Raw genomic sequence first — 22,431 nt, 5'->3', positions numbered from 1 at the left:
GATAAATTGACGTATTTACTCAAAAATAACTATGGCATTCCCAAAAAGCAAACAAACTGGGACCTGGTTAAGAATTTTTTGATTGAAAGGCAAATGAAGGTGCTAATTTAACCCCAATAGAAAATCTAACGTGAATGATGGAAGAATTAAAAAAAAAAAAAAAAAAAAGAGAAAAGGCTGACACCAAAGCAGAACGAACGGAAAGACTAATTAAAGATAGAAATTTTTCTTTAAATATCTGTGTAAGAGATGGAAGTGACCAATTATATTATATTTCTGTTTATTTTATTTTATTTTCCCCTTTTTCCTTTTTTTTCCTCTTTTTTTTCTCCTTTTTCAATTTCTACTTACTCATTGCACTTTTTCTTCTAAGCACCCAATGTGTTCTTAAAACACTTACTGTAAATTTTATTTGAAAACTCAATCAAAAAAATTTTTTTTAATAAATAATAATAATAATAATACTCATGGTCCCCTCTGATTTTCATTATTGCCACGATCCCTCTGTCAACAATCTTACAAAAAACAAATCTCGGCTATCAAACATCTAAGAAATCTCACAAAATTTCGCATCTGATGTACATGGATGACCTGACGCTGTATGGGAAAACGGAAACTGAAACCCAGTCTCTGACCAACACTGTCCAAATTTTTAGCACTGATATCAGCATGGAGTTTGGTTTGGACAAATGTTCGACAGTGGGATTGAAGAAGGGAAAAATCATTGAAAGTGAGGGCATGAATATGCCCAATGGCCAAACAATAAAGTGTCACCAGCCAGAGGCCTATAAATATCTGGGCATATTACAGCTGGACAACATCAAGCATGAACATGTGAAGACTGTGGTCAGTAAAGAATACACACAAAGGGTCAGAAAAATTCTCACAAGAAAGCTCACTGGAGGCAACACCATCAAGGCCATAAACACCTGGGCCATACCTGTCATAAGATATACATCATAAACTGGACACAGGTGGAACTGGACAATTTGGACAGAAAAACAAGAAAACTCATGACCATTTATCATTCCCTGCACCCTCACAGTGATGTTGACCGGCTGTATCTGCCTAGAAGATCAGGGGGCAGAGGACTCTTACAAGTCAAACAAGCAGTCAAAGAAGAAGAACATGCCCTGGCAGAAGATGTAAAGCAAAGTGAAGAACCTGCTTTGATTGAAGTCAAAAATCAGAAACTCCTCAAAGCACAGCAGACGAAAAACCAGTACAAGAAAACCGCACTACGAACTAGAGCAGAATCAGGACAAGAAAACCGCACTACAAACTAGAGCAGAATCAGTACAAGAAAACCGCACTACAAACTAGAGCAGAATCAGTACAAGAAAACCGCACTACAAACTAGAGCAGAATCAGTACAAGAAAACCGCACTACAAACTAGAGCAGAATCAGTACAAGAAAACCGCACTACAAACTAGAGCAGAATCAGGACAAGAAAACCGCACTACAAACTAGAGCAGAATCAGTACAAGAAAACCGCACTACAAACTAGAGCAGAATCAGGACAAGAAAACCGCACTACAAACTAGAGCAGAATCAGGACAAGAAAACCGCACTCCAAACTAGAGCAGAATCAGGACAAGAAAACCGCACTACAAACTAGAGCAGAATCAGTACAAGAAAACCGCACTACAAACTAGAGCAGAATCAGTCCAAGAAAACCGCACTACAAACTAGAGCAGAATCAGTACAAGAAAACCGCGCTACAAACTAGAGCAGAATCAGTACAAGAAAACCGCACTACAAACTAGAGCAGAATCAGTACAAGAAAACCGCACTACAAACTAGAGCAGAATCAGTACAAGAAAACCGCACTACAAACTAGAGCAGAATCAGGACAAGAAAACCGCACTACAAACTAGAGCAGAATCAGTACAAGAAAACCGCACTACAAACTAGAGCAGAATCAGGACAAGAAAACCGCACTACAAACTAGAGCAGAATCAGTACAAGAAAACCGCACTACAAACTAGAGCAGAATCAGCAGAAGAAAACCGCACTACAAACTAGAGCAGAATCAGTACAAGAAAACCGCACTACAAACTAGAGCAGAATCAGGACAAGAAAACCGCACTACAAACTAGAGCAGAATCAGGACAAGAAAACCGCACTACAAACTAGAGCAGAATCAGGACAAGAAAACCGCACTACAAACTAGAGCAGAACCAGTACAAGAAAACCGCACTACAAAGTAGAGCAGAATCAGTACAAGAAAACCGCACTACAAACTAGAGCAGAATCAGGACAAGAAAACCGCACTACAAACTAGAGCAGAATCAGTACAAGAAAACCGCACTACAAACTAGAGCAGAATCAGGACAAGAAAACCGCACTACAAACTAGAGCAGAATCAGTACAAGAAAACCACACTACAAACTAGAGCAGAATCAGTACAAGAAAACCGCACTACAAACTAGAGCAGAATCAGGACAAGAAAACCACACTACAAACTAGAGCAGAATCAGTACAAGAAAACCGCACTACAAACTAGAGCAGAATCAGTACAAGAAAACCGCACTACAAACTAGAGCAGAATCAGTACAAGAAAACCGCACTACAAACTAGAGCAGAATCTAGTTTGTACTGGGATTCCCATATTTTCAGAGTGTCGTTCTTTATTTACTGTCCAGATTGTAGAGTTTTTTTTTAATGCTCCCTGTCAGGTTTTGTTCATTTTGATGGTTCCAAGGAACCCAACGGTAATAATAATAATAATAATAAGCATTATCCGAAAATACATCAGTCCTAGACACTTGGGAAGTGTTCGACTTGGGATTTTGTGATACGAAATCCAGCATGTCTATCTTGTTTGCTGTGTCATAATAATAATAATAATTATAATAATAATAATACATCACACAGTCCTAGACACTTGGGAAGAGTTCGACTTGTGATTTTGTGATACGAAATCCAGCATATCTATCTTGTTTGCTGTTTCATACAATAATAATAATAATAATAATAATAATAATAATAATAATAATAATAATAATGACTCTGAGGGGGAATCCTTTGTTGGGAGGTGTTAGCTGGCTCAGGTTGTTTCCTGTCTGGGAAAATACTATATATTGTGGTTTTATGACACGAAATCCAGCTTACCTATCTTGTTTGCTGTGTCATAATAAAATAATAATAATAATAATATAAATAATGGGTAATAAAATTAACAATATATTATAATAACTATGTTTAATAATATTATTATAATATAATGGATAATAATAATGATAATAATGATAATAATATAAATAATGGGTAATAAAATTAACAATATATTATAATATAATGGATAATAATAATAATGATAATAATAATATAAATAATGGGTAATAAAATTAACAATATATTATAAAAGCTAAGTTTAATAATAATATTATAATATAATGGATAATAATAATAATAATGATAATAATATAAATAATGGGTAATAAAATTAACAATATATTATAATAACTATGTTTAACAATAATATTATTATATAATGAATAATAATAATATAAATAATGGGTAATAAAATTAACAATATATTATAACAACTATGTTTAGTAATAATATTATAATATAATGAATAATAATAATAATAATAATAATAATAATATAAATAATGGGTAATAAAATTAACAATATATTATAATAACTATGTTTAATAATAATATTATAATATAATGGATAATAATAATAATAATAATAATAATGATAATATATTATAATATTATAATATAATGGATAATAATAATAATAATGATAATAATATAAATAATGGGTAATAAAATTAACAATATATTATAACAACTATGTTTAGTAATAATATTATAATATAATGAATAATAATAATAATAATAATAATAATAATATAAATAATGGGTAATAAAATTAACAATATATTATAATAACTATGTTTAATAATAATATTATAATATAATGGATAATAATAATAATAATAATAATGATAATGATAATATATTATAATATTATAATATAATGGCTAATAATGATAATAATATAAATAATGGGTAATAAAATTAACAATATATTATAATAACTATGTTTAATAATAATATTATAATATAATGGATAATAATAATAATAATAATAATAATAATAATAATAATAATATAAATAATGGGTAATAAAATTAACAATATATTATATTTACTGTCCAGATTGTAGAGTTTTTTTTAATGCTCCCTGTCAGGTTTTGTTCATTTTGATGGTTCCAAGGAACCCGACGATAATAATAATAATAATAATAATAATAATAATAATAATAATAATAATCCGAAAATACATCAGTCCTAGACACTTGGGAAGTGTTCGACTTGTGATTTTGTGATACGAAATCCAGCATATCTATCTTGTTTGCTGTTTCATACAATAATAATATAATGGATAATAATAATAATAATGATAATAATATAAATAATGGGTAATAAAATTAACAATATATTATAATAACTATGTTTAATAATAATATTATAATATAATGGATAATAATAATAATAATAATAATATAAATAATGGGTAATAAAATTAACAATATATTATAATATAATGGATAATAATAATAATGATAATAATAATATAAATAATGGGTAATAAAATTAACAATATATTATAATAACTATGTTTAGTAATAATATTATAATATAATGGATAATAATAATAATAATATAAATAATGGGTAATAAAATTAACAATATATTATAATAACTATGTTTAATAATAATATTATAATATAATGGATAATAATAATGATAATAATAATATAAATAATGGGTAATAAAATTAACAATATATTATAATGGATAATAATAATAATGATAATAATAATATAAATAATGGGTAATAAAATTAACAATCTATTATAATAACTATATTTAGTAATAATATTATATTATAATGGATAATAATAATGATAATATAAATAATGGGTAATAAAATTAACAATATATTATATTATAATGGATAATAATAATAATAATAATAATAATATAAATAATGGGTAATAAAATTAACAATATATTATAATAACTATGTTTAATAATATTATAATATAATGGATAATAATAATAATAATAATGATAATAATAATATAAATAATGGGTAATAAAATTAACAATATATTATAATAACTATGTTTAGTAATAATATTATAATATAATGGATAATAATAATAATAATAATAATATAAATAATGGGTAATAAAATTAACAATATATTATAATAAATATGTTTAATAATAATATTATAATATAATGGATAATAATAATAATAATAATAATATAAATAATGGGTAATAAAATTAACAATATATTATAATAAATATGTTTAATAATAATATTATAATATAATGGATAATAATAATAATAATAATAATAATAATAATAATAATGATAATATAAATAATGGGTAATAAAATTAACAATATATTATAATATAATGGATAATAATAATAATGATAATAATAATATAAATAATGGGTAATAAAATTAACAATATATTATAATAACTATGTTTAGTAATAATATTATAATATAATGGATAATAATAATAATAATATAAATAATGGGTAATAAAATTAACAATATATTATAATAACTATGTTTAATAATAATATTATAATATAATGGATAATAATAATGATGATGATGATGATGATAAGAAGAAGAACAGATGTTCTTAGATGGAATGAAAAACATGAAAGCCATGATAAATTGGTGTAAAGAATTATTTTGCTTTGGGGCGCGAAAAGGGGTGCGGATGGATTGCAATGCATTCCAATGGCAGGAGCAACAATCCTTTTTCTGTATTTTAAGCGTCTCATGACTTTTAATGGCTCAGGATTAAGGATTAAGGAAACAGAGCAGAACAAGGAATCCAGCCACCTGGATTCACCCCAGAATGAAAGAAAAAACCCACTGAATAATTTTATTATTATTAATATTAATAATTTGTATATTATATTATTATTAATAATAATAATTATTATTATAAATTTATTCTAATAATTATTCTAATAATAAGTAATAAAATAATAAATAATTTTATTGTAATTATTAAAATCATTTTTAGTTTGTATATTGTATTATTTCTAATCATTATAATCTTATAAAAATAATATTATTCTGTATATTATTATTAAATTTATTCTAATAATTATTTAATAGTAATATAATAAATATGTTATTGTTATTAAAATTATTTTTAGTTTGTATATTGTATTATTATTTCTAATCATTATAATTTTATAAAAATAATATTATTCTGTATATTATATTATTAATATTCTAAATTTATTCTAATAATTATTCTAATAATAAGTAATGAAATAATAATTTTATTGTTATTAAAATTATTTTTATTTTGTATATTGTATTATTATTTCTAATCATTATACTTTTATTATAATAATAATTTTATTGTTATAACAATTTATACTTATTATAATACATTTTATTATTTTATGAAAGCATTATTATTTTATTATTATTATTTTGTATATTATATTTTTATTATTACTAATTATTCTAAATTTATTCTAATAATAAGTAATAAAATAATAAATAATTTTATTGTTATTATTAAAATTATTTTTAGTTTGTATATTGTATTATTTCTAATCATTATAATTTTATAAAAATAATATTATTATTCTGCATATTATTATTACTAATTATTCTAAATTTATTCTAATAATTATTTAATAGTAATGTAATAAGTATGTTATTGTTATTAAAATTATTTTTAGTTTGTATATTGTATTATTATTTCTAATCATTATAATTTTATAAAAATAATATTATTCTGTATATTATATTATTAATATTCTAAATTTATTCTAATAATTATTCTAATAATAAGTAATGAAATAATAAATAATTTTATTGTTATTAAAATTATTTTTATTTTGTATATTGTATTATTATTTCTAATCATTATACTTTTATTATAATAATAATTTTATTGTTATAACAATTTATACTTATTATAATACATTTTATTATTTTATGAAAGCATTATTATTTTATTATTATTATTTTGTATATTATATTTTTATTATTACTAATTATTCTAAATTTATTCTAATAATAAGTAATAAAATAATAAATAATTTTATTGTTATTATTAAAATTATTTTTAGTTTGTATATTGTATTATTTCTAATCATTATAATCTTATAAAAATAATATTATTATTCTGTATATTATTATTACTAATTATTCTAAATTTATTCTAATAATTATTCAATAGTAATATAATAAATATGTTATTGTTATTAAAATTATTTTTAGTTTGTATATTGTATTATTATTTCTAATCATTATAATTTTATAAAAATAATATTATTCTGTATATTATATTATTAATATTAATTATTCTACATTTATTCTGATAATAAGTAATGAAATAATAAATAATTTTATTGTTATTAAAATTATTTTTATTTTGTATATTGTATTATTACTTCTAATCATTATTTTATTATAATAATAAATTTATTCTACTAATAAATAATATAATCAATATAATAGTAATTTATAATGATAATTTTTTATTATTTTATGAAATCATTATTATTTTATTAATGCTTTTTTACATTGTTTTATGTAATTTTATAATATATATTATTAGAACTATTATATATAAATGTTAATATAACATTTATATATATTATATTTTTATAATTATATTAATTTTAATATACTATTTTGTTTAAAATATTTAATATATTATATTATAACATTAATTTAATATATTAATATATTATATTGTTACATAGTTACATACATACATAATATGTATACGGTTATATAAGTACAATAAATATAGAAATATATATTATATATTATATATTATTATATTATTATTAATAATATATTATTATATTATATTATATTATATCATATTGTATGATTATTTTAATATATATTAATTTATATTATTATGATATTTGTTATTATTATTATTATTAATATATTATTATTATAGTTGATATTATCATATATTTAAGGAAAGTAAGAATAAAGAAAATGCTAATGAATTCACTTAATTCCAGATGTAATATAATATCATATACTGAAATATCATAGAAATATTGTGAATATATCTCATTAATATAATATAATTTCTTACCTTCCTTATTGTTTGTTTGTTTTCTGGAAGAAGAAGAGCCTGGTCCTCCATGTCTTTAATATAATAATATGTATAATATAATATATACAGTATATATTATATTATATTATTACTACAACAGCATAATGTAGTATAATGTAGTATAGTATAATATATTATTATAATAGATGATATAATAATATATTATAAGGTAATATAATGTAGTGTGATATAATATTATTATATAGCATAATATGTTGCAATAATAATATAATAACATATATGATATAATTATATGATACAATAATATATTATAATATTATAATGATGTATCTGTTATGCAGTATAGATAATAGTATAGCATATTAAGATAATATAATACTAATACAATGTAATACATACTAATATATTTAATAAGTAGTATAATATAAAGAGAATATAATGCATTATTAATATTATGTTATTAATATTAATATAATGTAATATAACATTATAATGTAATGTAAGTATGTAATATTATTACATCATTATTAATACATTATTAATATGATTGATATATGTAATATATTATAAATAAAATAAAATGTATTATTCATATTAAATAATAAAATTAATATAATATAATTAATAATATTACAACACTAATATTTTTAATATATAATATGACATTATTTATTTTATTAACAAATATAATACAGTTGTTATTAATACAATACATGATTAATATTATTAAAATATATTAATATAATAAACTAATAATATTGATAATAGATATAATAATATAATATACTATTAATATTATTAATATAATATAATATAATATAATAATGCATTACTAATACTAGTTATTAATAAATATAATATATAATGTATTATTGTTATTCATATAATAATAATAATAATAATAATAATAATAATAATAAATAAGATTTAAAATTTATTTATTTTAAAATTTTAAAATTTATTTATTTGATTATTAATAATAATAATAAATAAGATTTAAAATTTATTTATACCCCACCACCATCTCCCCGCGGGGACTCATAATGTTATAATAATACATTATAACATTATTAGTAATAATGTAATAATATAAGGATGTATCTATTATGTAGTATATATAATATAGCATTATTAATATTATTAATATAATATGCATTATTAATATTATTAATATAATATTAATTAATATAATAATATAATAATACGTAACTAATTTTATTTTATAATATTATATTTGTTATTAATACATTATTAATATAATATAATACATTATTATTCATATTATAATACATTATAACATTATTATATTTATAATGTAATAATAATATAATGATTTATTTATTATGTAGTATATAAAATAATATAGCATTATTAATAATAATATAATGAAATTAATATTAATATATTAATAATGTATTATATTATATTATTATATATTATTTATTAATAATATTAATTTCATTATATTATTATTAATATAATATAATGCATTATTAATATTATTAATATATAATATATGCAAATAAATAAATAAATAAAATATTATATATTAATAATGCATTATATTATATTAATAATAATATAATGAAATTAATATTATTAATATATTAATAATGTATTATATTATATTATTATATATTATTTATTAATAATATCAATTTCATTATATTATTATTAATATAATATAATGCATTATTAATATTATTAATATATAATATATGAAAATAAATAAATAAAATATTATATATTAATAATATTAATTATGCATTATATTATATTAATAATATAATGAAATTAATATTATTAATATATTAATAATGTATTATATTATATTATTATATACTATTTATTAATAATATCAATTTCATTATATTATTACTAATATAATATAATGCATTATTAATATTATTAATATATAATATATGAAAATAAATAAATAAAATATTATATATTAATAATATTAATAATGCATTATATTATATTAATAATATAATGAAATTAATATTATTAATATATTAATAATGTATTATATTATATTATTATATACTATTTATTAATAATATCAATTTCATTATATTATTACTAATATAATATAATGCATTATTGATATTATTAATATATAATATATTACGAATGTATTAATAACATCTTATAAATATTATATTAGTAATGTAATATTGTTATATTATAAATATAATATTAATATTAATAATGCATTATATTATATTATTATATAATATTTTATACTGATATTAAAAATACAAACAATGTATTATAATCTAATAATGTCATGATCTCTGTCTGTCTGTCTCTCTTCCTGACCTGCTCTTCCTTCTCCTCCTGGTTCTTCTCCTCTCAATGGGGACTTTCATGCTCTTTTCCTCCCTTTTTCACGCTTTTCTTGAACGAGAAGAAGCATCTGCTCCCCATTCGCTTCGCTTGACACTTAGATTTCGTTCTGCTTTTTGGAAGGAAAAAGAAAGAAGAAGCATCTTATTATAATCGTGGCTATTTCCTGACCTTTTCCTTGCGGCCGTCCATTGAGTCCATGGAAGGAAATCCAGGCCCCTCCCTGCATTCCAGGGAAGGAAGGAAGGAATTCAGGCAGGACTATAATAATAATAACCTGCTTTGATTGAAGTCAAAAATCAGAAACTCTTCAAAGCACAGCAGACAAAAAACCAGTACAAGAAAACCGCACTACAAACTAGAGCAGAATCAGTACAAGAAAACCGCACTCCAAACTAGAGCAGAATCAGTACAAGAAAACCGCACTCCAAACTAGAGCAGAATCAGTACAAGAAAACCGCACTACAAACTAGAGCAGAATCAGTACAAGAAAACCGCACTACAAACTGGAGCAGAATCAGTACAAGAAAACCGCACTACAAACTAGAGCAGAATCAGTACAAGAAAACCGCACTCCAAACTAGAGCAGAATCAGTACAAGAAAACCGCACTCCAAACTAGAGCAGAATCAGTACAAGAAAACCGCACTCCAAACTAGAGCAGAATCAGTACAAGAAAACCGCACTACAAACTAGAGCAGAATCAGTACAAGAAAACCGCACTACAAACTAGAGCAGAATCAGGACAAGAAAACCGCACTCCAAACTAGAGCAGAATCAGTACAAGAAAACCGCACTACAAACTAGAGCAGAACCAGTACAAGAAAACCGCACTACAAAGTAGAGCAGAATCAGTACAAGAAAACCGCACTCCGAACTAGAGCAGAATCAGTACAAGAAAACCGCACTCCAAACTAGAGCAGAATCAGTACAAGAAAACCGCACTACAAACTAGAGCAGAACCAGTACAAGAAAACCGCACTCCGAACTAGAGCAGAATCAGTACAAGAAAACCGCACTACGAACTAGAGCAGAATCAGTACAAGAAAACCGCACTCCAAACTAGAGCAGAACCAGTACAAGAAAACCGCACTACAAACTAGAGCAGAATCAGTACAAGAAAACCGCACTCCGAACTAGAGCAGAATCAGTACAAGAAAACCGCACTACGAACTAGAGCAGAATCAGTACAAGAAAACCGCACTACGAACTAGAGCAGAATCAGTACAAGAAAACCGCACTCCGAACTAGAGCAGAATCAGTACAAGAAAACCGCACTCCAAACTAGAGCAGAATCAGTACAAGAAAACCGCACTACAAACTAGAGCAGAACCAGTACAAGAAAACCGCACTCCGAACTAGAGCAGAATCAGTACAAGAAAACCGCACTACGAACTAGAGCAGAATCAGTACAAGAAAACCGCACTCCAAACTAGAGCAGAACCAGTACAAGAAAACCGCACTACAAACTAGAGCAGAATCAGTACAAGAAAACCGCACTCCGAACTAGAGCAGAATCAGTACAAGAAAACCGCACTACGAACTAGAGCAGAATCAGTACAAGAAAACCGCACTACGAACTAGAGCAGAATCAGTACAAGAAAACCGCACTACAAACTAGAGCAGAATCAGTACAAGAAAACCGCACTCCAAACTAGAGCAGAATCAGTACAAGAAAACCGCACTACAAACTAGAGCAGAATCAGGACAAGAAAACCGCACTCCAAACTAGAGCAGAATCAGTACAAGAAAACCGCACTACAAACTAGAGCAGAATCAGTACAAGAAAACCGCACTCCGAACTAGAGCAGAATCAGTACAAGAAAACCGCACTCCAAACTAGAGCAGAATCAGTACAAGAAAACCGCACTACAAACTAGAGCAGAACCAGTACAAGAAAACCGCACTACAAAGTAGAGCAGAATCAGTACAAGAAAACCGCACTACGAACTAGAGCAGAATCAGTACAAGAAAACCGCACTACGAACTAGAGCAGAATCAGTACAAGAAAACCGCACTACAAACTAGAGCAGAATCAGTACAAGAAAACCGCACTACAAACTAGAGCAGAATCAGTACAAGAAAACCGCACTACAAAGTAGAGCAGAACCAGTACAAGAAAACCGCACTACAAACTAGAGCAGAACCAGTACAAGAAAACCGCACTACAAAGTAGAGCAGAATCAGTACAAGAAAACCGCACTACGAACTAGAGCAGAATCAGTACAAGAAAACCGCACTACGAACTAGAGCAGAATCAGTACAAGAAAACCGCACTACAAACTAGAGCAGAATCAGTACAAGAAAACCGCACTACAAACTAGACCAGAATCAGTACAAGAAAACCGCACTACAAACTAGAGCAGAATCAGTACAAGAAAACCGCACCACAAACTAGACCAGAATCAGTACAAGAAAACCGCACTACAAACTAGAGCAGAATCAGTACAAGAAAACCGCACTCCAAACTAGAGCAGAATCAGTACAAGAAAACCGCACTACAAACTAGAGCAGAATCAGTACAAGAAAACCGCACTACAAACTAGAGCAGAATCAGTACAAGAAAACCGCACTACAAACTAGAGCAGAATCAGTACAAGAAAACCGCACTACAAACTAGAGCAGAATCAGTACAAGAAAACCGCACCACAAACTAGACCAGAATCAGTACAAGAAAACCGCACTACAAACTAGAGCAGAATCAGTACAAGAAAACCGCACTCCAAACTAGAGCAGAACCAGTACAAGAAAACCGCACTACAAACTAGAGCAGAATCAGTACAAGAAAACCGCACTCCGAACTAGAGCAGAATCAGTACAAGAAAACCGCACTACGAACTAGAGCAGAATCAGTACAAGAAAACCGCACTACGAACTAGAGCAGAATCAGTACAAGAAAACCGCACTACAAACTAGAGCAGAATCAGTACAAGAAAACCGCACTCCAAACTAGAGCAGAATCAGTACAAGAAAACCGCACTACAAACTAGAGCAGAATCAGGACAAGAAAACCGCACTCCAAACTAGAGCAGAATCAGTACAAGAAAACCGCACTACAAACTAGAGCAGAATCAGTACAAGAAAACCGCACTCCGAACTAGAGCAGAATCAGTACAAGAAAACCGCACTCCAAACTAGAGCAGAATCAGTACAAGAAAACCGCACTACAAACTAGAGCAGAACCAGTACAAGAAAACCGCACTACAAAGTAGAGCAGAATCAGTACAAGAAAACCGCACTACGAACTAGAGCAGAATCAGTACAAGAAAACCGCACTACGAACTAGAGCAGAATCAGTACAAGAAAACCGCACTACAAACTAGAGCAGAATCAGTACAAGAAAACCGCACTACAAACTAGAGCAGAATCAGTACAAGAAAACCGCACTACAAAGTAGAGCAGAACCAGTACAAGAAAACCGCACTACAAACTAGAGCAGAACCAGTACAAGAAAACCGCACTACAAAGTAGAGCAGAATCAGTACAAGAAAACCGCACTACGAACTAGAGCAGAATCAGTACAAGAAAACCGCACTACGAACTAGAGCAGAATCAGTACAAGAAAACCGCACTACAAACTAGAGCAGAATCAGTACAAGAAAACCGCACTACAAACTAGACCAGAATCAGTACAAGAAAACCGCACTACAAACTAGAGCAGAATCAGTACAAGAAAACCGCACCACAAACTAGACCAGAATCAGTACAAGAAAACCGCACTACAAACTAGAGCAGAATCAGTACAAGAAAACCGCACTCCAAACTAGAGCAGAATCAGTACAAGAAAACCGCACTACAAACTAGAGCAGAATCAGTACAAGAAAACCGCACTACAAACTAGAGCAGAATCAGTACAAGAAAACCGCACTACAAACTAGAGCAGAATCAGTACAAGAAAACCGCACTACAAACTAGAGCAGAATCAGTACAAGAAAACCGCACCACAAACTAGACCAGAATCAGTACAAGAAAACCGCACTACAAACTAGAGCAGAATCAGTACAAGAAAACCGCACTACAAACTAGAGCAGAATCAGTACAAGAAAACCGCACTACAAACTAGAGCAGAATCAGTACAAGAAAACCGCACTACAAACTAGAGCAGAATCAGTACAAGAAAACCGCACTACAAACTAGACCAGAATCAGTACAAGAAAACCGCACTACAAACTAGAGCAGAATCAGTACAAGAAAACCGCACTACAAACTAGAGCAGAATCAGTACAAGAAAACCGCACCACAAACTAGACCAGAATCAGTACAAGAAAACCGCACTACAAACTAGAGCAGAATCAGTACAAGAAAACCGCACTACAAACTAGAGCAGAATCAGTACAAGAAAACCGCACTACAAACTAGACCAGAATCAGTACAAGAAAACCGCACTACAAATTAGACCAGAATCAGTACAAGAAAACCGCACTACAAACTAGAGCAGAATCAGTACAAGAAAACCGCACTACAAACTAGAGCAGAATCAGTACAAGAAAACCGCACTACAAACTAGACCAGAATCAGTACAAGAAAACCGCACCACAAACTAGCCCAGAATCAGTACAAGAAAACCGCACTACAAACTAGAGCAGAATCAGTACAAGAAAACCGCACTACAAACTAGAGCAGAATCAGTACAAGAAAACCGCACTACAAACTAGAGCAGAATCAGTACAAGAAAACCGCACTACAAACTAGACCAGAATCAGTACAAGAAAACCGCACCACAAACTAGACCAGAATCAGTACAAGAAAACCGCACTACAAACTAGAGCAGAATCAGTACAAGAAAACCGCACCACAAACTAGAGCAGAATCAGTACAAGAAAACCGCACTACAAACTAGAGCAGAATCAGTACAAGAAAACCGCACTACAAACTAGAGCAGAATCAGTACAAGAAAACCGCACTACAAACTAGAGCAGAATCAGTACAAGAAAACCACACTACAAACTAGAGCAGAATCAGTACAAGAAAACCGCACTACAAACTAGAGCAGAATCAGTACAAGAAAACCGCACTACAAACTAGAGCAGAATCAGGACAAGAAAACCGCACTACAAACTAGAGCAGAATCAGGACAAGAAAACCGCACTACAAACTAGAGCAGAATCAGTACAAGAAAACCGCACTACAAACTAGAGCAGAATCAGTACAAGAAAACCACACTACAAACTAGAGCAGAATCAGTACAAGAAAACCGCACTACAAACTAGAGCAGAATCAGTACAAGAAAACCGCACCACAAACTACAGCTGACAAGCTGGCACAACAAAACACTGCATGGAAAGTTCCTTGACAAAATTGATGGAAAAGCTGATAAGGAGAAGACCTGGCTCTAGCTCACGAAGGGGACCCTGAAGAAGGAGACAGAAGGCCTGATCCTTGCAGCCCAGGAGCAAGACATCAGGACAAATACAATTAAGACCAAGATCGAAAAATCAGCTGATGACCCAAAATGCAGACTGCTTTGATTGAAGTCAAAAATCAGAAACTCCTCAAAGCACAGCAGACAAAAAACCAGTACAAGAAAACCGCACTACAAACTAGAGCAGAATCAGTACAAGAAAACCGCACCACAAACTAGAGCAGAATCAGTACAAGAAAACCGCACTACAAAGTAGAGCAGAATCAGTACAAGAAAACCGCACTACAAAGTAGAGCAGAATCAGTACAAGAAAACCGCACTACAAACTAGAGCAGAACCAGTACAAGAAAACCGCACTACAAACTAGAGCAGAATCAGTACAAGAAAACCGCACTACAAACTAGAGCAGAACCAGTACAAGAAAACCGCACTACAAACTAGAGCAGAATCAGTACAAGAAAACCGCACTACAAACTAGAGCAGAATCAGTACAAGAAAACCGCACTACAAACTAGAGCAGAATCAGTACAAGAAAACCGCACTACAAACTAGAGCAGAACCAGTACAAGAAAACCGCACTACAAACTAGAGCAGAATCAGTACAAGAAAACCGCACTACAAACTAGAGCAGAATCAGTACAAGAAAACCGCACTACAAACTAGACCAGAACCAGTACAAGAAAACCGCACTACAAACTAGAGCAGAATCAGTACAAGAAAACCGCACTACAAACTAGAGCAGAACCAGTACAAGAAAACCGCACTACAAACTAGAGCAGAATCAGTACAAGAAAACCGCACTACAAACTAGAGCAGAATCAGTACAAGAAAACCGCACCACAAACTAGAGCAGAATCAGTACAAGAAAACCGCACTACAAAGTAGAGCAGAATCAGTACAAGAAAACCGCACTACAAAGTAGAGCAGAATCAGTACAAGAAAACCGCACTACAAACTAGAGCAGAACCAGTACAAGAAAACCGCACTACAAAGTAGAGCAGAATCAGTACAAGAAAACCGCACTACAAACTAGAGCAGAATCAGTACAAGAAAACCGCACTACAAACTAGAGCAGAATCAGTACAAGAAAACCGCACTACAAAGTAGAGCAGAATCAGTACAAGAAAACCGCACTACAAACTAGAGCAGAATCAGTACAAGAAAACCGCACTACAAACTAGAGCAGAATCAGTACAAGAAAACCGCACTACAAAGTAGAGCAGAATCAGTACAAGAAAACCGCACTACAAACTAGAGCAGAATCAGTACAAGAAAACCGCACTACAAACTAGAGCAGAACCAGTACAAGAAAACCGCACTACAAAGTAGAGCAGAATCAGTACAAGAAAATCGCACTACAAACTAGAGCAGAATCAGTACAAGAAAACCACACTACAAACTAGAGCAGAATCAGTACAAGAAAACCGCACTACAAACTAGAGCAGAATCAGTACAAGAAAACCTGGGTGCCGTGCCAAAAGATCTCAGCCGGCATTTGGAAACAATAGACATTGACAAACTCACGATCTGGCAACTACAAAAGGCCACCCTGCTGGGATCTGCGTGTATTATCCGAAAATACATCACACAGTCCTAAACAAAGTGTTCGATTTGTGATTTTGTGAAACGAAATCCAGCATATCTATCTTGTTTGCTGTGTCATACAATGTTGTTGTGTCAATAATAATAATAATAATAATAAAGTGTTCGACTTGTGATTTTGTGATATGAAATCCAGCATGTCTCTCTTGTTTGCTGTGTCATACAATAAAATAAAACCATAATATACACATTATTATTAATAATAAAACATTAATAATAATAATAATAATAATAATAATAATAATATAAAATGATAGTAATAAGAAGAATAAAATTTTATTAATATAAATAGAACACCAGAAATAATATAAATAAAATGTTAATAATAATAATATAAATAAAACAATAATAATAATAATAATATAAATAAGACATTGTTAATAAAAATAAAACATTAATATTAATAATATAAAATGATAGTAATAAGAATAAAACTTTAATAATATAAATAAAACATCAATAATAATATAAATAAAATGTTAATAATAATAATATAAATAAAATAATAACAATAATAATATAAATAAAACATTGTTAATAATAATAAAACATTAATATTAATAATATAAAATGATAGTAATAAGAAGAATAAAACTTTATTAATATAAATAAAACATCAGAAATAATATAAATAAAATGTTAATAATAATAATATAAATAAAACAATAATAATAATATAAATAAGACATTGTTAATAATAATAAAACAATAATATTAATAATATAAAATGATAGTAATAAGAATAAAACTTTAATAATATAAATAAAACATCAGAAATAATATAAATAAAATGTTAATAATAATAATATAAATAAAACAACAATAATAATATAAATAAGACATTAATAATAATAAAACAATAATATTAATAATATAAAATGATAGTAATAAGAAGAATAAAACTTTAATAATATAAATAAAACATCAGAAATAATATAAATAAAATGTTGTTAATAATAATATAAATAAAGCAATAATAATAATATAAATAAGACATTAATAATAATAAAACATTAATATTAATAATATAAAATGATAGTAATAAGAAGAATAAAACTTTATTAATATAAATAAAACACCAGAAATAATATAAATAAAATGTTAATAATAATAATATAAATAAAACAATAATAATAATAATAATAATAATATAAATAAGACATTGTTAATAATAATAAAACATTAATATTAATAATATAAAATGATAGAAATTAGAAGAATAAAACTTTAATAATATAAATAAAACACCAGAAATAATATAAATAAAATGTTAATAATAATAATATAAATAAAACAACAATAATAATAATATAAATAAGACATTAATAATAATAAAACATTAATATTAATAATATAAAATGATAGTAATAAGAAGAATAAAACTTTAATAATATAAATAAAACACCAGAAATAATATAAATAAAATTTCGAGGTTGGGGGGCCTGTACTTTTGTTGTTTTGTCCACTGCCCTGATGCCATTACTCTTTTATATATATAGACTAGCTGTGCCCGGCCACGCGTTGCTGTGGCGAAGTCTGGTGGTCTGGGAAATAAAGTCTTGAGGAATTGGTGGTAGTTAAGGTGAAGGGTCAAGGTTTTCCCCTGACGTTAAGTCCAGTCATGTCTGATTCTGGGGGTTGGTGCTCATCTCCATTTCTAAGCCGAAGAGCCGGCGTTGTCCGTAGACTCCTCCAAGGTCATGTGGGATGACTGCATGGAGCGGCGTTACCTTCCCACCGGAGCAGTACCTATTGATGCACTCACATTTGCATGTTTTCGAACTTCTGGGTTGGCAGAAGCTGGAGCTAACAGTGGGGGCTCTCTCCGCTCCCCCAATTCAAACCTGTGGCCTTTCGGTCCAGAAGTTCAGCAGCTCAGCGCTTTAACACGCTGCGCCATCAGGGGATATTATTTCCTAAAGGTTGTGAATATACAATATTTCTGATTGGTTTTTGTTTGTTTGTTGGAGGCAAGTATGAATGCTGCAATTAGGAAAAATGATTAGGATGTAATGGCCTTGCAGCTTTAAAGCCTGGCTGTTTCCTCCCTGAGTGATTTTTTTGTTGGGAGGTGTTAGCTGGCCCTGATTGTTTCCTGTCTGGAATTCCCTTGTTTTCAGAGTGGTGTTGTTTGCGATATTTTATGTGCTTCTACTGTCTGTGGCCCTGAGAAAACAGAGGATTTTCCAGACTTTGATGATGGGAATACTTTGTTGGGAGATGTTAGCTGGCCCTGATTGTTTCCTGTCTGGAATGCCCTTGTTTTCAGAGTGATGTTGTTTGCGATATTTTATGTGCTTCTACTGTCTGTGGCCCTGAGAAAACAGAGGATTTGCCAGACTTTGATGATGGGAATACTTTGTTGGGAGATGTTAGCTGGCCCTGATTGTTTCCTGTCTGGAATTCCCTTGTTTTCAGAGTGGTGTTGTTTGCGATATTTTATGTGCTTCTACTGTCTGTGGCCCTGAGAAAACAGGATTTGCCAGACTTTGATGATGGGAATACTTTGTTGGGAGGTGTTAGCTGGCCCTGGTTGTTTCCTGTGTTGGATTCCCCTGTTTATTTACTGTCCTGGTTTTAGAGATTATATTGTTCTGCATTATTCTATCCCAGTAATTATTTCATATAAAAGTAGAATCTCACTTATCCAACATTTGCTTATACAATGTTCTGGATTATCCAACGCAGTCTGCCTTTTCATAATCAATGTTTTTGTAGTCAGTGTTTTAAATTCATTGTGATATTTTAGTGGTAAATTTGTAAATACAGTACAGTAGAGTCTCACTTATCCAACATAAACGGGCCGGCAGAACGTTGGATAACCAAATATGTTGGATAATGAGGAATTAAGGAAAAGCCTATTAAACATCAAATTAAGTTATGATTTTACAAATTAAGCACCAAAACATCATGTTAAACAAATTTGTCAGAAAAAGTAGTTCAGTACACAGTAATTCTATATAGTAATTACTGTATTTATGAATTTAGCACCAAAATATCACGATATATTGAAAGCATTGACTACAAAAATGCGTTGGATAATCCAGAACGTTGGATAAGTGAGACTCTACTGTAATTACTACATAGCATTACTGCGCATGGAACTACTTTTTCTGTCAAATTTGTTGTATAATATGATGTTTTGGTGCTTAATTTGTATAACGATTACCTAATTTGATGTTTAATTGGCTTTTCCTGAATCCCTTCTTATTATCCAACATATTCACTTATCCTGCCGGCCTGTTTACGTTGGATAAGTGAGACTCTACTGTATATTTCTAATCTTATATTATCTGCTTAGAACTGGATTATATGAGGCCCCTTCTTCACAGCTGTATAAAATGCACACTGAAGTGGATTATATGGCAGTGTGGAGTCAAGATAATCCAGTTCAAAGCAGATAATATAAGATTATAAATGGGTTCTATAGCTGTGTGGAAGGGCCTTGAGTCTACACTGCCATATAATCCAGTGCAAATTAGATAATCTGTGGAAGAAGCCTAAGTGAGGCCTAAATCTGCCTGTCCCCTAACTGAACCCTGGCTGTCCCTTGGTTGCTAGGCAACCAAGTAGGCAGAGATTAGCCCTCTAAACTGGCAGCAATTGGATAAAAAAAATTATTGCTCTCCCTCTAATTAGGATTTTATTTTTCTTTTCTTTTTGTTGTATCAACCTAGAGGCGTGGATGATGGGTTGTGTTGTCAAATTTTGAGGTTGGGGGGCCTGTACTTTTGTTGTTTTGTGAATCGCCGTGATGCCATCACTCTTTTATATATATAGACTAGCTGTGCCCGGCCACGCGTTGCTGTGGCGAAGTGGTGGTGGTATCGGTTAAAACTTGTTGTGGAATTTTTATTTGACGTTATTTGTATTTTTTTAAATTAATTTTATTGTCACTTATCTTTTTTATTTATTATATTTTATTATTTTGTTGTATTATTTTTAGTCATTTTGTTATAGTATTTTATTGTATTAATTATTTTAGTGTTTTTTATAATTTTTTATTGTATTATTTGTATTTTTTTATCATTATTTTATTAACACTGGGCTGAGTGGGTTGCTAGGAGACCAAGTGAGCGGAGCTTAGCAATTGGATAAAAACAATTATTCCTCTCCCTCTAATTAGGAATTTATTTTTCTTTTCTTTTTGTTGTATCAACCTAGAGGCATGGATGAGGGGTTGTGATGTCAATTTTCGAGGTTGTGGGGTGTTTACTTTTGTTGTTTTGTCCGCTGCCGTGATGCCATCACTCTTTTATATATATAGATTAAAGTTTTATTCTTCTAATTTCTATCATTTTATATTATTAATATTAATGTTTTATTATTATTAATGTCTTATTTATATTATTATTATTAATGTCTTATTTATATTATTATTATTAATGTCTTATTTATATTATTATTATTAACATTTTATTTATATTATTTCTGGCGTTTTATTTATATTATTAAAGTTTTATTCTTATTACTATCATTTTATATTATTAATATTAATGTTTTATTATTATTAATGTCTTATTTGTATTATTATTATTATTATTATTATTGGGGTTGTGTTGTCAATTTTCGAGGTTGTGGCGTGTTTACTTTTGTTGTTTTGTGCGCTGCCGTGATGCCATCACTCTTTTATATATATAGATAGATAGGCCCACACAAGGCCCGTCAGTCAAAGGAGGGTTGAGCGGGACGCAGCCAATGGGGGGCCTCCGGTGGGCGGGGCATCCCGGGCTCAGCCAATGGATGAGAGAGAAATACAAAATGGGATAAATTCCATTAATAAAATAAAAACATTGAAAGATAAAGGAAATGCAACGTAAATGCAACCTTGGGGGCTCCGTGTGCCGAGGGCGGTCCGGGCCCATCCTGGGTGGGGGTCCCAGTGTCCCCGGTTGAGGGCGAACTACAACTCCCAGTCCGTGGCTTCACAGGCCTCAATAGGCCCACACAAGGCCCGTCAGTCAAAGGGGCGCTGAGCGGGACGCAGC

The 22,431-nt window shown here is 29.0% G+C and overlaps 1 protein-coding gene across 5 annotated transcripts in view; it reads right to left on the bottom strand.

Annotated features, from left to right (window-relative positions):
- LOC134294868 (solute carrier family 2, facilitated glucose transporter member 11-like) overlaps nt 1-22,431 on the bottom strand; it is a 142,921-nt gene that overhangs the window by 30,509 nt on the left and 89,981 nt on the right. Inside the window, exons 1-3 of one of the 5 annotated variants that reach the window (XM_062966646.1) lie at nt 22,271-22,402; nt 10,454-10,589; nt 8,150-8,202 (exon numbers count right to left, since the gene is read on the bottom strand). In XM_062966646.1, coding sequence (XP_062822716.1) covers nt 8,150-8,200 — 51 coding nt within the window. In that variant the 5' untranslated portion in view covers nt 8,201-8,202; nt 10,454-10,589; nt 22,271-22,402. Of the gene's footprint in view, nt 1-8,149; nt 8,203-10,453; nt 10,593-10,651; nt 11,255-22,270; nt 22,418-22,431 lie in introns of those variants that run through there. The other 4 variants (XM_062966648.1, XM_062966647.1, XM_062966650.1 and 1 more) reach the window with 4 other exon arrangements.

This window comes from Anolis carolinensis, unplaced genomic scaffold (genome assembly GCF_035594765.1).
Source record: "Anolis carolinensis isolate JA03-04 unplaced genomic scaffold, rAnoCar3.1.pri scaffold_26, whole genome shotgun sequence".
In the NCBI taxonomy this organism is placed as follows: domain Eukaryota; kingdom Metazoa; phylum Chordata; class Lepidosauria; order Squamata; family Dactyloidae; genus Anolis; species Anolis carolinensis.
This window is presented reverse-complemented; position numbering and strand designations above follow the sequence as displayed.